Genomic DNA, 17,992 nt, shown 5'->3' on the forward strand with positions numbered 1-17,992 from the left:
AAAACAAAATGCAAGTGCACATCCATTGAGGATATAGGAAAGAGAGAACTTTAAATTTAACATTTTTAAACTTAGCAATAGAATGGTTTAGTTTGAAAAATTTTTTTCTTAGGTGGTTTTATAGCCACTTTAAATAAGAACCTTTTTTTAAGGACCCATTTTTAGCTTTCAAATCATTTCTATTTTAAATATTTTCACAGTTTTGAGAATTGAATTCATCAGTTTCTTGGAGTCACCAAGGGAATATTTACAGAAACGAAATAATTTTCACTCTGTTTAATGGCTTTTAGGGGTGATGTGTGTTTTTATAAGTATACTTTGGTTTTAAATACTGTACGTGTCATAAGTTAAAAAAACCAATACAGATTTATGTAACCTTCAAAAACTTTGTGTTTTGCTTAGGTACTCTTTGATCATATGGGATGTCTGAAGAAGTATGAAACTGTACAAGACATTTTGAAGGAATTCTTTGATTTAAGATTAAGTTATTATGGTTTACGTAAGGAGTGGCTTGTAGGGATGTTGGGAGCAGAATCTACAAAGCTTAACAATCAAGCTCGTTTCATTTTAGAGAAGATACAAGGAAAACTTACTATAGGTAAGATGCAACTTTTACAAATTTGAACATTAGTTAAAATGGAAAAAAATCTTTATTAATAGAAGACATTTTTATCAGTAGAATATAAACAAATACAAATTGAATCTCTTTTCTTGATCCTAACTTTATTTTTCCCTCACATAGAGAATAGGTCAAAGAAAGATTTGATTCAAATGTTAGTCCAGAGAGGTTATGAATCTGACCCAGTGAAAGCCTGGAAAGAAGCACAAGAAAAGGTAATCTTTGCAGACCAAGACATTCAGAGAAGCTTTTAAAAACAACTTCCAAAACAAAAGACCCAACCCCTAAAATTTAAATTTAGTACTGCTAAAGGTGCTGAGTTGTCTATTTGGAGACTGAAGTCTTCTGTTTATCCACAGAACAGATACAGTACAGGAATTTGCAGTGCACACCCAGCACAAAGCACTTTGCCAGTGTGACTCAACCAGGGCCTGGAGAAATGACTCCAGGTGTGAGAAGGTAGCTCAGTCTCCTTGGCCTTTTTTCTGAGCCTGCCATTAAAGGGTGTCAGTGTGGTGGTGGTTTTGGTGAGGTGCATGTACTACCTGGGATCTACACTGGTAGCACAAAAATAAATCATTTCACACTGGTCAGTCTGTGGTCACTATGGAATTCAGTCACCCTTCACTTGATCTGATTTCAGTTTATGCTGGGAAGACTAGAGACAAAATGTTCAATATTATAGTATTTATCAAATACCATGTATGTGTTCTGTCCTGTGCTTAGATCTTTGGCTGGAGATTTAAACCCTGGAACTTCAGATTAAAAGTCTGATGTTTTATTAATTGTCCATTTCAGATCATAAAGTACTAATATTAATTTAGTTAATGGAATATTGAAACTTTGAGATTCCCCTCAAGAATTCGTTTCTTGCTGTCCTGTGTAATTAAAAGAAAAAATGAAAAAGGCAGTACAACATTGTGATTGAGAACACAAATGTACAAAAGGAAGAAAATTGGAAATGATTAAAGTTTTTGGATACTAAATTAGAATATTATGTATATATGATACTGTTATCTTTAAAATGCAGTTATGATTATGTGACATAACTTGTGCTCGCTTCGGCAGCACATATACTAAAATTGATTATGTGACATAACTTGAACTGAAACTTTAAACTTCTGCATTTCTGAGTTCTCAACCATAAAGTTTTCCAGATTTTTCATCAAATTACGTTGAAATGCTGTTTTGTTTACACTATTAAAGTGTTTTTTACAATTTTGGATAGTCAATAGAATGCCATATATTAGAGTGATAAAATTAATATAAATTATATATTTTGTAATTACGTATTAAGATAATATCTTATTCATTATTTGAGGAAAATGGGGTTGAACAAGATGGGAAGTGTTCAGAATTAAAATGATCCAAGTACTTTGCTTTCCCTTCAATATGTTTTATTGCATTCTTAAACCCCAGTAACGAATTTAATGCTTAGTTTTAAACGATATGTGTTTAGAGGTTGAGACTGCCCTTTTGGTGGCAATATACTTCATGGCTAAAAACTACTGCTTGGTTTCAGTAATTTCATTGTCACCATCAAAATTTCCTCAGCATCTTGGCTATGGGTTCATTTTGGGTGTTCAGTAACAAAAGGAGCTGCCTTTACAAGAGTGTCCAATTGTGTAGAGTTGGAAAAGAGAAAAGTAACAAGAAAAGTAATTAGAAGATGAAAGTTTTTTCAAAAACATAATGGAATTTGGTCATTGGAACTTGAAAAGATTTTTTTTTTTAATTTCTAAAAGTATCCTTAGTCATCTTCATGTTAACAATTATAGATACACATGTTATTAGAGTGCTTATTAACAATACTTTGGGTGTCATCAAAACCTAGAGCAACTAGACTTCTAAAAAATGTGGGTCTAAACAGGATTTTATGACACTCTAATAACATTTTAATAGTAGTATAATAACCTAAATATTCCATAGCAACACTGTTTTATGAATTTTTTTAAAAACTGAGATTTTATTTATCATGAGTTATATAGGTACTTATTAATCATCTATCAGTTCAACAACAGCATTCCTTATTTGGCTAATGTTGCTTAATTCAATTTATAGTTTTGTTTATGTAATGAGACATCTTACTTTGCAATTTTTATTTTTATCCCTTTGCTTCTAAAGTCTACTTACTTAAACTTGACTTTGTATATATTTTACTGAAAAATTTAAATTGAATTGTAAACCTTTCCCCCCCCCCCTCCCTTTTTTTCTATTTTGGTTACCAAAAGTGAACTTTTTGTTTTATGGAGTGTCATGGTTAACTCAGTCATTTTTAGTTATCTGAGTGCCTTAAATAATTTAGATGCAATTTTATGTAATGGCTGTTGTGAGTTTAAAAAAACTAAAGATGATGTCACCTATAATAACTTCTGTTAAATTCATTGGATTTTTGAAATTTAATACTAATACAAGATTTTAAAAATTTCAATCCTCTCTATGAAAAAAAGACCTTATTAATACAATTTTAGAATAGCTCTCATAATTCATACTCTAACTACCAGCTGTTAAATTCTTAAGTGAACTTTCTCTTCACCCTTACACGGGTATTCTTGCTTTAGAGAATTTTTATTAAGAATTCATCCTTAGAGAGTGACTGTACCTTAGCATATTTATTACAACTGTAAAACATTTTCATAAGTGATATTTATTTTGGATTTCAAATTGTTCATTCACTGACTAATATGAAAATCTGCCAAGATGCAATGTTAAAACATTAGTTCCACTCTATTAATTTTAAGATGTGGTGTCTTCTCATTTTGGACTTATACGGCCTGGGCAAAGCAGTTAGTTTTTCATCACATTCCTATACAAATAGGGATTGAATATACCACTCCTTTTGAAGACTTCATTGTGTATTTTTAGAAAATTTAAACTTTTTATAGGAAATACATTTTCATAGGTAATTTTGCAGATAATCTAAAATAATCCCACTGACTGAAGATGTAGCATTAAAAGTATAGCATTAGTGGAATTTTTAACGCAATATTCAATAAAATTCAGTAGTGATTTGATGCTATACAGGACTTTAATATCAAGTTTATTATTTTTTACAGGCAGCAGAAGAGGAAGAAACACAAACCCAGCATGATGATAGTTCCTCTGATTCAGGAACTCCGTCAGGCCCTGATTTTAATTATCTTTTAAATATGTCTCTGTGGTCTCTTACTAAAGAAAAAGTTGAAGAACTGATTAAACAGAGAGATGCAAAAGTATGACATTTTGGGGGTTAAATAATTTGAAACTATTTCAGTGTTACCCATATCTTTGTTTTCCTTTTTTCAAAAATAAGTATTTTGATTTACCATTTATACATTTTAAAATTATTGAATGTTTAAATCATACTACTTTTTTATCATAGGGTCGAGAGGTCAATGATCTTAAAAGAAAATCTCCTTCAGATCTTTGGAAAGAAGATTTAGCAGCATTTGTTGAAGAACTGGATGTAGGTTAAGTCTCCATTAAGACATATCTGGAAAAGTAATGTTCATGAAACAAGAATGAAAATTCTTTTTAATTAAATTATCTGTTTAACTCTGTGAAGGTTAATGTGTGTATAAACTGCATTAGGATTAAGCTTCTTTGAAGTTGTAAAGAAAAATTACAGATGAATGTATACAGCTATGGAATTGAAATTTAGAATAAATTAAATACTAGTACTTTCCATTAGTTAAATGACATCAAATTAGCTTGATGATTCAGTGTAATGTTTTATAGCAAAGGGGTAAGAATTGTGTGTCTGTGTATGTGTGTGTATGATTGAATATAGGTACTTTGATTTTCCAAAAGTAGGATGATAGTCTCTTTAGACTAAAACAATCTAGTGATAATACCACTCTTTCACTTTTAATTCTTCTCCTAATTATTTGACAATTAGTGAAGTAATTTCAAAAAAACTTCTGGTTTTTTTTTCCATCTAAAACAATTTAGACTTAAGTTTCAGATTGATCTGTGACGTTTAAAGTCTAATGATAGAATTAATTGAATGTCGATTTTATGTCAGCACTGCATTTTTTATAATCCCCATAGTGATCCCCACCACCACCCCAAATGAGAGATTATTAACCTGTTATACAGATGAAGATTCTAAAGCTTAAAGGTTAAGTAACTTGCTTAGAGAGGAATTATTAATATATCATTATGGTTAAGAGCAATTACTTATCCATAAAATAGGGATCACGTGATTTTTAATACCCAGCACATAGTAGGTGCCTTATAAATTGTAACTGTTATTTTCCAAGGATTTATAACTAATAAGTGGGAATACTAAGATGGAAATCCAGATCTGTCTGATTTCAAAGCTCATGTTATTTTTTTTTAGGAAGCTATCATGCTACAAGGATTTCTTAAATAATATTCAAGAGATTAAGATGGCATTTTCCCTTGTACCTTTCAAAGCTTGCTCATTATTTGAAGGACTAATTTTGTAAAATGAAGAATTTTTTAACACTATTCATGATTATATCCTCATTTCTTACATAGAACCTCCTAAGTTCAATCTAACTATATTGGTCCTTTTACCATACTTTGCCATATATAATGAGTTCCTGTGTATAATGTGCACCCACATTTTTGGACCAGACTTTCAGGAAAAAAAATCTTTCATTTTAATTCAAATTTTTATTTGTTTACATTTAGGTACTGTGTTTCCCTGAAAATAAGACCTAGCCGGACCATCAGTTCTAATGCGTCTTTTGGAGCAAAAATTAATATAAGAACTTGTCTTATACAAGACCATAAGACAGAGTCTTATATTATATAAGACCTGGTCTTATAGTAAAGTAAGACCGGGTCTTATGTTAATTTTTGCTCCAAAAGGCACATTAGAGCTGATGGTCCGGCTAGATCTTATTTTCGGAGAAACATGGTACTTGTTTTTTGTGTTATAAAGGAATTTTCGCGTTTATTTTTTAATATATGGTACAAGAAATTGTATGTAACAAATAATTACAAAACACAATAACAGATACAAGGTACAAGAAATTTTATGTACCGGTAACAAATTTACAATATTTATGCATCATAGAAGGCCAAGAACCCTTTGTTGTTGCAAATTTGTCGTAAGTTCAACAAAATCAATTATCGTGTTCCAGGGTATTATTTTGCCTACGGATATCATTATTGATTTCTAGAGTTGCACATTTAACTCATAAGCATAAATAAAAAAATTAAATACATTTATATAGATACAGAATTAGTATTATCCACGTATAGTGCTCACCCAAATTTTTCCCTCACAAATTTGGGCAAAAAAGTGTGCATTATACACAGCAAAATGCGGTAATTTTCATTCTTTCTGACTAAGTTTATGAATAATTTTTTTTTCATATTTTTTATTACGACTAACGAGTAAAAGATAGCTTCATATTTTTTAAGAGAAATGCCTTTTTGTATGATTTGCCAGGATTCTGATGATACCAGGTCATCAGAAGTCTTGATTCCATAATACATGATAGGATCCTAGAATTAGAAGGGACCACATAGGTCATTTAGTTACTACTCCTTACAAATGAGAAGCTAGTTAGTCTGAATTGGAACTACAAATCACGTCTTCTACTTAGAATTATTTTTTCTGTTACTTTATCTTAGATCACTTGAAAGGAAAGCTTTATTCTTTACTGAGTGAATAAAATTAGTTTTAATTTCTTACAAAGTAGTGAGTACTTTTTCTAATGAGTTGTTTATGCACCCGCCCTTGCCTCCACCTCCTTTATAATTATATTTCAGAAAGTGGAAACTCAAGAACGAGAAGATATTCTCTCTGGAATGGCTGGAAAAGCAATAAAAGGTAAAGTTGGCAAACCTAAGGTGAAGAAACTTCAATTGGAGGAGACAATGCCCTCACCTTATGGGAGGAGAATAGTACCTGAAATTACTGCTATGAAGGCAGATGCCAGTAAAAAGTTGTTGAAGAAGAAAAAGGTACGACATATCTTGTTTTAGCTCATTGGTAGACTCTACCTCTATTATAATGTGTGTATATATATATGTATTTTAATTTTATTGTGTGCTTAAATAATGCTTTATTTTGTTTCTAATACATTCACTTGTGATAGGAAATCACTTGTTCTATGAGAGCAGTTGCTTCATAGGAGGAAAACATTAGTCAAGGACCCACATACATAAAGAGCTACTTACTTGATTCCATTTTTAAAATGAAAGATAGAAATACTCAACTTGGAAGCATTGTAAATTAACATCATGGGACAACAACAAAAAAAGTATATCAACTTTAAAATATAAACTTCAGTACTGTATCATAACCAATTAAGGAAGTCTTACAGAGGAAAAGGGTCTGTTTGGCTTTCAAAGTAAGCTGTCATCTTTTACTATTTATTTGTTTTTACTACTAGTTAAAAAATCATCAAGCATATCCTATGTCATTTGCGTTGATTGGTGCCATTGAGGATTTAAAAGTATGAGACTTACCCTCCAGTAGATGGGCAAGAGTTAGCCAGAAGAAGGAAGCATTGAGAAGACTGTTCAGAGCTGAGGAAACAGGAGGCATGATGTTCTGAAAGACAGAGGCTGATTTTTCTGGGCAGGTTGATTGTTAGAACCCAGGGGAAATATAGATAGATAGATAGATATGACCAGCAGTCTAATTAGAGATTGGGAAATGAGCCTAAAAGCTAGAGTATGAAATTGGAGAGTTCTCTATACAGAGCTAATATTTGAAGCATAGAAGCATTGTGATATCAGAGGGATCTCTCTCTTCTAATGTTCTAATAAACTGAGGTCTAACTGCTTCCCTCTTATCCGGCTCCCCACCACACAGTTTCACGACACATGTGCACATATGCTTTGTACTTAGGAAGATGGCTTCTCTCCTTTTCAGTTGGTGTTTGTCAGGTTTAGTTCTCAGCACTCTTTTCCTCACCTTACATAGTCCCTTTAAGTAACGTCATCTATGCCCAGAGCTTTTTCTACTCACACAATGACTTAAATTTATGTCCCTAAATTTTTCAGGCGTGCCAGGCTAATATAGCCATATGAATGCCCAAAGCCCCTCAAACTCAGAATTTCTGAAACTGGACCCCTTATCTTGATTTCAAAACCTCTTCTTCCAACTCTGTGCCTTACCTCAATTACTGTGCTATCAGCCATCACTAACCTAAGCCAGAAACCTGGGAATTTTCCCATTTAATTAGTAACTAAATCCTATTGGTTGCCTAGGAAGCAATTCCAAAATGGATCTCATCTTGGTTCCTATTGACACTGTCTTAGAATTCTGTTTTCTCTAAGATAATTTAAAGTGGCCCTCTTTACTAGGAGAACCTGTCTTCTTTCTCCACTTTATTCCTCTCAGTATTGTCTTTTACTCCCAGAGTGATATTTCCAAAAAGTAAGTCTGATTATTATAGAAGTGCTTAAAAGCTTTCAGTGACTCCCCACTGATGACACACATATTCCTGTATCCAGTGATTTAGCACTGATATGCTTCCCTGTGGTTCTGTGTGACTACTCTTTCCTCTCACATTGCTTTGAATCCTAGCAGACTGTTTGCAATTCTCTAAACATGATGTGGTGATTCATACTTCTGTGTCTTTTGCCTGTGATGCTCTTTCTTCCTTTCTTCTCTTCACCTTGTAAACTTAAATGATAACTTCAAAACTCAATCAGGAAGTCTCCTTCATGGAGCCCTAGGTAGAGTTGCTCACTTTTCCGCATAGGTCACTGTTATACCATCCTCTATATTTGTTATTTGTATATTTGTATTGTAATGACATGTCTTCCATAACTTATCTTTCTCTCTCTATCCCTCTCCCCCACTCAATAATCTTAGAGTCGGAGGACTTTGTCTTATAATGCCTAACCGTGCATAACGTATGTTGCTTATTTTCCTTCAATAAACTGAAGGTTTTTTTCCTAGTATATAGAGACCTGAACTATAGCAACTTATTTCTTCAGGTACTTTTTGCTATACTTAGCTATTGGTCTGAAAGTCCCTAATCAAACGCTGCCTTCTTATTTTTTACGGTTGCTTTTAAGTAGCTGTCATCTCATAGTGTGTACGAGAAGATTAGAGTGGTAAGCAATATTATTTGCTACAGATAAAGTAAAACATAGTCTGATGAAGGTCATCTGTTAAGACCTCATAGAATTACACTATTATTTTTTCACTCATCTGATATGAAGAAGCAATTTATTGGCTGGAAATGTGTCTCTAAAATATATGGTGTTAATTTAACTTTTGTTTTTACTCATGGTTTGGTTTCCTTTTTAATGCGTAGGGTGATCTTGATACCACAGCAGTAAAAGTGGAATTTGATGAAGAACTCAGTGGAACACCAGTAGAAGGTACAGGAGAAGAGGCACTGATACAGTCAGTGCCTATAAATAAAGGTCCCAAACCCAAAAGGGAAAAAAAGGAGCCTGGTAAGGATTTGTTATAAAGTTGTGTGTGTGTGAAAATCTATACATTCAGGGTATTACTAGCGTCTTTTGATTGTGCTTTTTTTCTAATAGTTCAAGTAATGTTTCCAGTGTTTATGAACATTTGTTATTCTATAATGAACTTTTCGTTATAACAGTTTTATTTTTACTAATGACATTTGTATGAGTACATGTATTATTGTTCTTTTGTTTTTAGGTACCAGGGTGAGAAAAACACCCACATCATCTGGTAAATCTAGTGCAAAGAAAGTGAAGAAACGGAATCCCTGGTCAGATGATGAGTCCAAGTCAGAAAGTGACTTGGAAGAAACAGACCCTGTGGTTATTCCAAGAGATTCTTTGCTTAGGAGAGCGGCTGGTACTGTGATACATTTTATATTTATTTTGTTGTATATTGTAGTTTGACCAAGTTAGTATTACTCGTATTACTATTACCAATGTTACTAAAGTACTATACTAAACCATTAGTATTTCAGAAGTTACAGTTCAAGAAGACAAAAAAAAAATTGCTTTACAGAATGATCTTTTCTAGCAAAATTGGACATAAAACACATTTCTCTAAAATGAATCATTGAAGTTTATTATAAAGTTTGGGTTATGTTCCCTCCATAGTTTGAAGATTTTTGATAAAAAATGTACTTCGGTAGTATACCAAGAGTGATGGATCAATAGAAGCACTTTATAGTTTTGTTTTTGTTTAGTGTTCTACCCCTTGTATCATGTAAAATGTTCCCCTACGTTAGGAGTCTGATTCCATGTACATAGCATGATTTAGATAATTGCAGTGATAGAGCTAGGCTGCAGAATCCCATTTTGCTATTATATATTGTGGTTAAGCATGTGATTTGATCCTTTCTGAATATTCATTAATTTGAAGTCTTGAAATAATTAAAAACTGATGAGTGTCCTATTTTATAGATTGTTTTCAAATTTTAATTCCTAATTTACTTAAAATGAATGATAAAGCATTATGGTTAATTCTGGGAGATATTTTTTAAGTTCTTTGGTTTTGTAATGACAAAATGATTGCATTTCTTTTCCTAATGTGCATAGGTAGTATAATATATGTGAATTTTTAACATGTGCAATTTAACTTACATGAAAATTAATTTATTAAATGCTTCAAAAGTGTATTTAGGCTTTTTCCATATATCTAAAATGAAGTAAAAAATTACATAGCATTGAAATGAGTTTTAAATTTTATTTCATAGCATAGGCTAGAAATTATAATAAGACTTACTTGTATTATGCTGACGTGTCTTTCCCCATAGTTGGTACCTTTTTGTACATTATATTAAATTATTGTTTTGCTAATATACTGAGGTCTTATCTGGTTTTTTTTTCTCATTCATCGGAAAAATTACTCTGTTATGTCATAGAAAAACTACCATGAATAGAAGATAGAAGTTTTTATGCAAGAGGATAAGAGAAAGATTAGCACTTTCTAAAGGCCTGAAAAATTTGCCTTTTGTAGTTGAACAAATTATATTACTAATTACTTTTACAGTGTCCATAATGACTACTTCCCTGTTTCTGAGAAATATTTAAGTATGATAAGCAACATTCTAATAACCTCACCAGTATATGCTCTCCTAACATACGAGCATTACCCCATAGCCTCCTGGGAAGTACAGGATGGATGTTAACAGTCAGAATAACTGAGGCCAAAGTTGTTGGCTTTTATTCTCTAAATGCTTGTCTCTTTTTTTTCCCTTGTGTATTTTTAGTGATAGCTGGAATATTTTTCAAATGCATTATTCATCATATTTTATGTGAATAAAGCTGGATTTGATTTTAACATTCACTTTCATTTTTCTCCTAGCTGAAAGGCCTAAGTACACATTTGATTTCTCAGAAGAAGAAGATGATGATGCTGATGATGATGATGACAATAATGATTTAGAGGAACTAAAAGTTAAAGCGTCTCCCATAACAAATGATGGGGAAGATGAATTTGTTCCTTCAGATGGCTTAGATAAAGATGAATATACATTTTCACCAGGCAAATCAAAAGCTACTCCAGAGTAAGTAATGAAACAACTACTCTTCAGTTATATGGTACAGTTAGTTGATTAGGCATCTGTCAAAGATCTTAACAGTAAACTCTAAGAAATTATTATTCTAGGTAAAGTCCTCCTCATGAAGCAATAAATTTGGTTAATATTGCAGTGCTTTACATAATTGTTGCTATAGTTTAGAGCATGGGTTGGCAAAATTTTTTCCATAAAAGGCTCTATAATAAATATACTAGGATTTGCAAGCCATATGGTCTTTGCCACAACTACTCAATGCTGCCATTGCAGCAGGAAAGCAGCCATAAACAATACGTAAAAGAACTAGTGTAGCTGTGTTCTAATAAAACTTTATTTACAAAAAATAGGCAGCAGGCCTAGGGGACATAGTATCACAGACCCTGGTTCAGAGAAAAGTTACTAAATCTTTGTTCGGAAATTTAGCTTTTTTCCCTGGCTTTAGCCTTGGTTGATTTGCCTCTTATGAGTGTGAACACTATCATGTAAGATACGAAGTGTGTGAACTATTTCAGATTTTTCAGGGAAGTATTTTACAATCTATTATAAAAAAGTACTTTATCACATGTAGTCTGGGATCAGAAACAGGATTATTGCCTACTTTGATGGAGATTCTGACATTCTCCTTAGACTTTTACTAATAAATTACTGATGTTAAATTCTGGTTCTGTCAACCATAAAATTTAATTTAGTGATATTTTGAATAACTGTCTCTTGCCATTCTCTTATATTAAATCATTGGCTTGGGGGTGTGTGTGTGTGTGTGTGTGTGTGTGTGTGTGTGTGTGTGTACGCACACTTTTGCATATGAGAGAGAAAAAAAGAGTTTGTCTTTAACAGAGAGAAACAAATGAGAGAACAAAATTTTGTTCTGTGATTATAATCCTGCAGTACATATCACATATAATTTATCAAGGTTGAAACCAGGTATTTAAATTGTGGTATTTGATTTTTCTTTCTAATAGAAAATCTTCGCATGACAAAAAAGGTCAGGATTTTGGGAATCTTTTCTCATTTCCTTCATACTCTCAGAAGTCAGAAGATGGTATGCTCATTTAGTTTTTTCATTGGTTACTTATTGTATTATTGCTATGTTTTAGTGGAGAATTAAAAACAGTAGATAAATCATTAGGTCATGATTTAATTTCAGGATTTTTTTTGTGTGTGTGTGAGTAGATAACTTACCTTCTTTCCGAATTTTTCTCAATGTAATAAAGTTTATTTCTCCTGAGTTTGTTCCCAACTACTTGATCAAAATAAGCATTATGGAAGCACTTAAGTAGATAGACATATGCTAACCTATATCTGTGTAGGGAGTGTAATGTGGTTGTAGTGTTTTAATGAAAAACAATATAGAAAGAAATTTTGGAAGATTGTAATTTGATTTTCATAGCAACGTGAATGTATATGACAGTTTTTTTATTTGTTTTACAACTACAAGGATAGCAATATGCAGATTTGTTTTACTAAACCCTAGTAGCTAAAAGCCTAAAACTTTCATAGAAGCAATTTTACTCAGGGTGTATATTTTTTATTCCCTATGTTTTTGAGTGTGGAATTTTTAAGGTCAAAACGATCTAGTTAGACTAAATTGATTCACTGTCTTGCATTTTTTAATACATACATGTAGATAGACATACATAGATCTGGTACATGTTCTATACATATAGATAGATATGCATTTTGACAGCAGGTCAGAACAGTTATATAAAACTATCACTTATACCTAAGTAGCCATTCTGAGTCGCTGTTTTGATTTTGAGGGAGAGAGGGAGGGAGGATTTGATTAATTTGAGTGTGAAAGTAAACTGAAGGTGAGCCTACATGCCTTTTAAATTCATCTTCAGTGATTTAAAATTGATCTACAAAGATTAGTTTAGTACTCTCGTAGATTTGACTATTATCACTTATATTCCTGAAATGGTTAATAGCCTCAGATGTGTAGATATTAAAATAACCACAGTGAGAGCTTTTTCATGTATCAGATTAAAATAAATCATCAGTATGTATTTTTGAATTGATCAGTGAAGTTTTAAATGATTAACATTTGGGACTATTAAGAAACTTCATTACCCTACTCATTTCTATATTGTTTTATAACACAGTTAACATTTTTGAAATATAACATTGTTATATTTTTTATTTTCAGCTATTTGTATATTGTGGATTATATGATCAGAAAATAGAAACTTGCAAGGTCAATTATCTAGCTAAAGAGAAGTCATCAGTAAAAAGAATAAAAGTTTAACTATAAAGTGGTTTTTATAGAATCTCTTTACTGAAAAAAAGCTTTGTGATTTTTAGATTCAGCTAAATTTGACAGTAATGAAGAAGATTCTGCTTCTGTTTTTTCACCATCATTTGGTCTGAAACAAACAGATAAAGTTCCAAGTAAAACAGTAGCTGCTAAAAAGGGTATGTACTTGTATTTGATTTTGTTAAGTATTGCATAAACCACGTAGAGCTAGTTGATGGTAAAGATTTAATATAATTTGAAACGATTTGAACTAGGATTTCTTTAGAATGTAGTTTTAAAGTATAAATGTTTATAAGGAGAATCCCTCCTTTTTTCTAACCATGTAAGGTAATTATTAAAATGATTTTAAGACCTTATTTTAAAGCTATTATAATTGTAAAGTAATTCCATGCATTGATACTAATGATAGCTTTTCTAGTAAAGCTCTTTTGTAGTTGTTTGACTGCAAAGTAGTATAAAATTTTGTATTGCTAGCAGCCTGACTGTGTTATCTATATAGGTCATGCCTTAACTCCTCATGTGGAATGATTGGTCAGTTCAGTTGAGGTCTTCTTTTTCTTTGTGAGTCATATAGCTTCTTTCTTTTCCATAACCTTAGATTGCCCAAGAAACACTGAGTTGATTCATGAATCTGTTAATAATACCAAGGTACATACCTTGGTGTTTTTGAAGGCGCTCAGTATTAGTGCTTTGTGTTTAAAAGATAATTGCTACTTACACAGCAAGTAAACAAACAGTATAAACTGTCCCTTCAGGATCTTAAAAATGCACAACAGACAATACCATTATAGACACACATGTGTGAATTGTAGCAGAACAACTATAAAAGTCCCTACTTATTCTGAATGTACTAGGACTGTGGTGACAAATTGGTTGGCTATAGGAGCCTGTCTAGCCAACACATTGAGTGTCCCACCTATATCCCTTTGCCTTTACCACTTTAGTGCACATGGGCCAGTGTCTACATTTCTTTGCCTCAGGACTTTTTCTTTGTTGCTATGCTGGGATAATAACATTTCCCCATGCCCAGCCACCAGGTGATTGAGGAAAGGTGGTCTGCAAATATCTTAGTGTTCTTGCCCCTCTGGGATATGTTTTACACTGGCTCCCAGAGGGTGACAGGCTTACTATAACTTACCCATTACTGGCGCCCTTTCTTTGTTGTCTGATTTTTTTATTCCCTTTTCTTTACCTCCCAAGTAAATACTTGTACTTAAGTCTTTGTCTTAGGATCAGGTAGGTTCTGCTTCTGGGGAACTCAAACCAAGACAGGCCCTATAATTACCCTTTAAGCATCTTTTTTTTTTTTTTTTAATCATCTTCATATGAACATCTTATAACCATCCTGAAAACTTAAGAGCCATATCTGTTCTTTCATCATATCAACATGTTTCCTTCATCAAGCTGTTCATTCCTATTTAACCTAATGAGTTAGAGGTTAGCATTGACTAAAAGGATAGCATATCAAAACACCGGTCTTATTTGGTTGTTTGACCAGTAGCTGAATTAGCCTGTGTCATTTGATGACACAGGGTGATGCCTGTGTAGTGTGATTTCAGGGACCCCAGCAAGTCCTCAGCCTTCCTCCAAAAATACAGTTTCCACAAAATATCATTTCAAGGAGAGGATGCATCATGTCCATCGGAGGGATCGTATATGTTAACTTCAAGTTACATAAATTATTATACAAGTTAAATTCTGTAGCTCCATAAGTTTACAGCAAAAAGGCCACTCATAGTACTCAGCTGACCAATTGGCCCAGTAGAGTTGAAAGTGCCACCTAACACTGCAAGCGTGGAAACTCTTCTGAAGGAAAAAAAGTAATCCCTAGAACACCCTGCTAAGTCAAGCCCATACTCCTGCTAGGAGCTCTTGTGCTTAGGCGTGAGAACCCAAGAGCGGGAAAGGACCCCAGATCTGTGATTGCCGCTGCCACAAGAGGGTGGGCTGCCCCTATAGTTCTAATGAGGGGCTTTAGCTCTAGCATCTCAAATTGAGACTGGGAATACATTTTCCATAGAATTAACATGGTTTTTGTTGTTGTTGTTTTTTAATGGAAAAGTCTGTGGTTAATTCAATAAATATATATTTTTTCAAATTAGGTTTTACTAATCACACAAGTGATTAGTGATACTCAGTTTTCACATAGACTGTAACTGGAGCTGAAAAACAAGGTCTATTTTTAAAACAAAATTCATCGAAACAAATGCCTTTGGGTCTATTTCTTGCTTTTCTAGACTTTTCATATTTCTTTCCACATAAAAGTGCATGTCTGTATTTCATCTTTTGCATGGAAGTGAATTGTTTCTGTTCATGGTATTCAAGGGTCCCATAAAAATGTTTTTTTTCCTCTAAAATATTTTATTAAGTTAGAACTTAATATGTGGTTATACTTGGGTTATAATTAATATGTCAGATGTGTTTTTTGTCTTGACTATATTACATTTTTACTACTGCTTTTTAAAAGTTACTGCTTAATTCATTTTAATGGCCCTTATTTAAAATATCTCACTTGAATTATCAAAGGGCAAATTATACATACTTAAATAAAAAGCATTTCATCATCTATGAGAAACTGTTTGTCTTTACATTGACACCAAGTGGAGAGAAGCCATTTTATTACTTAAGGTACTCAATTTCATATCATCTGTAACAACTGCCATTGTTATAGGACTCACTTCAGCTTGGTTTCTTGGTAAGTATATTACATTGTTTTAAGAAATGGAAATTTGCTTAATAGGAAAACCATCTTCAGATACAACCCCTAAGCCCAAGAGAACCCCCAAACAGAAGAAAATAGAGACTATAAACTCTGACTCAGATTCAGAATTTGGCATTCCAAAGAAGACTACAACACCAAAAGGTGAGCATTGTCTTTGTATAACTCTCTAGCATACGCCATGTGGAAAATATTTAGTGTCTTCTACTCATTGAATTTAAAGAGACTGGGTACATATTTTAAATTGCTTTATTCCTCAATAAGCAATGTATCTAAGAATCAGTCCAAAGGAAGTATAGCAATTTAGTCCAGTCGCTTTGTTTTACAGGTCAAGAAATCGAGACTCAAAGGGGTTAAGTAAGCAATTTGCATATCTAGGAATGGTTCAGAGACCGCCATGTGCGCGGGGTGGGGGTGGGCTAGTTGTTTAATAACTAATTATTGAAAAGGTAGATGTGGGCTCTTCACTAGCTGATGTGTGACAATGACTGGAGTAGACTGGAGCTAGGACTCTTAGACCAGAGCTTTTTGCTTATCTGGGAAGTAAAGTTGCTGTGCTCGGCCCTGCAAGGGCATCAGCACCTGTTCTACTCTCTGGGACCCCCCCTTTGCCTTCAGAACCTAGAATGTCCTTACAGATGCTTTAAAAACAAATACGTAAGACATGATTTTCTCTAAGGGTAGCTGTTCAAACCTTTTATCCAACTGACAGATATTATCAATGTATTTATTTCTTAAAGTAGCAGTTAGGATAAGGAGATACAGACCTACAGGGAAACAAGGGAGAATAGGGGGGTGTAAAAGAAACAGTGATTGGGGAGGTCGGTACTTATGGTGTACATAGTTTGAAACGTTTTAAATACAAAAGTGCCATTTCATTGCTTTATTTAATCAAATATGACATCCCAAGAGCATTGAGGCTATCTTTTCTTACCAATACAATCTAGTTGGTCGTAGTTCTTAAGGAATTCTTCAAAATTTAGAATTGCAATTTAGTTCAATTTTCTTTCACTCACTGGCATCACTGTAGGATGGAGAACATTTAAATACTACCTTTTTCTCTTCCTCCTCCAATGATGAGAATAAGACGTTAGGTAGATGAAAATTTAAAAAAAAAATGCTATATGTGATAATTCTAGGTCTAAGAAGGAGTATGAATTTGACAGATTATTTCCTGAGTAATACTAGAGGGTTTATTCTAAGACTATACTACTTAAAAATGGTATCTGCAATTGGTTGTTATTAATGTGTAATAAGTAAAATTTAGAGTAAGGATTCAAACCTTTATCTAAATTGCATTAATAAGAAAGTATGTTATTACTTTTCTAGTAGTTCATATTTAAATTATATTTTTAAAAGTATTGGTCTATGACATGCTAGAAACTAATTTTTTTTCCATCACATTCAATTTAAAAACACTCTTCTAAGAGATATTTCCTTTCAGGCCCAAGGATGACACGTACAAAATGCAAATATTTTCTATTGTGTATCAGGGGCTTGGTCATTAAAATTGGTCATGAGGACCTTCCAATTAGTTTAAATGTATTTGTGAAATACTTTACTCATGTCAACTCCAGAACTGAAATGATGCTGTCAGACTGTTTCTACATCATTCACATTACAAGATCAGGATTACAGTACTGATTGGGGATGCCAAAGAAGTACAATGTTTTTACCTTTTTATATTGCACTTAACCTTGGGAAAAAATGCTTTGTATCATTTTAAGGTAAAGGCCGGGGGGCAAAGAAAAGGAAAGCATCTGGTTCTGAAAATGAAGGTGATTATAACCCTGGCAGGAAAACATCCAAACCACCAAGCAAGGTAATCATAAGCATCTTTGTAATGCAGCGTTTTATTTAAGATGATCTATAACTAACTTAGTTCTCTTATTACTATAATGTCTTGTAACAGCTTTAAACCTAGCATCCTTTATCCTTAGGGCGCTTGTATATGGTTAAATAATGATCCA

General features: G+C 32.9%; 1 protein-coding gene across 2 annotated transcripts in view; it reads left to right on the forward strand.

Annotated features, from left to right (window-relative positions):
* TOP2B (DNA topoisomerase II beta) overlaps positions 1-17,992 on the forward strand; it is a 52,897-nt gene that overhangs the window by 33,617 nt on the left and 1,288 nt on the right. For both annotated transcript variants that reach the window (XM_019745271.3, XM_019745269.3), the window contains exons 24-35: positions 403-598; positions 743-834; positions 3,676-3,831; positions 3,981-4,064; positions 6,347-6,541; positions 8,854-8,998; positions 9,213-9,374; positions 10,839-11,040; positions 12,012-12,091; positions 13,351-13,461; positions 16,044-16,166; positions 17,750-17,844. In XM_019745271.3, the coding sequence (XP_019600830.3) occupies positions 403-598; positions 743-834; positions 3,676-3,831; positions 3,981-4,064; positions 6,347-6,541; positions 8,854-8,998; positions 9,213-9,374; positions 10,839-11,040; positions 12,012-12,091; positions 13,351-13,461; positions 16,044-16,166; positions 17,750-17,844 (1,641 nt within the window). The remainder of the gene's footprint in view (positions 1-402; positions 599-742; positions 835-3,675; positions 3,832-3,980; positions 4,065-6,346; positions 6,542-8,853; positions 8,999-9,212; positions 9,375-10,838; positions 11,041-12,011; positions 12,092-13,350; positions 13,462-16,043; positions 16,167-17,749; positions 17,845-17,992) is intronic.

The sequence above is a fragment of the Rhinolophus sinicus genome, chromosome 5, assembly GCF_057876585.1.
Source record: "Rhinolophus sinicus isolate RSI-liver-muscle chromosome 5, RSI-T2T, whole genome shotgun sequence".
Classification (NCBI taxonomy): Eukaryota; Metazoa; Chordata; class Mammalia; order Chiroptera; family Rhinolophidae; genus Rhinolophus; species Rhinolophus sinicus.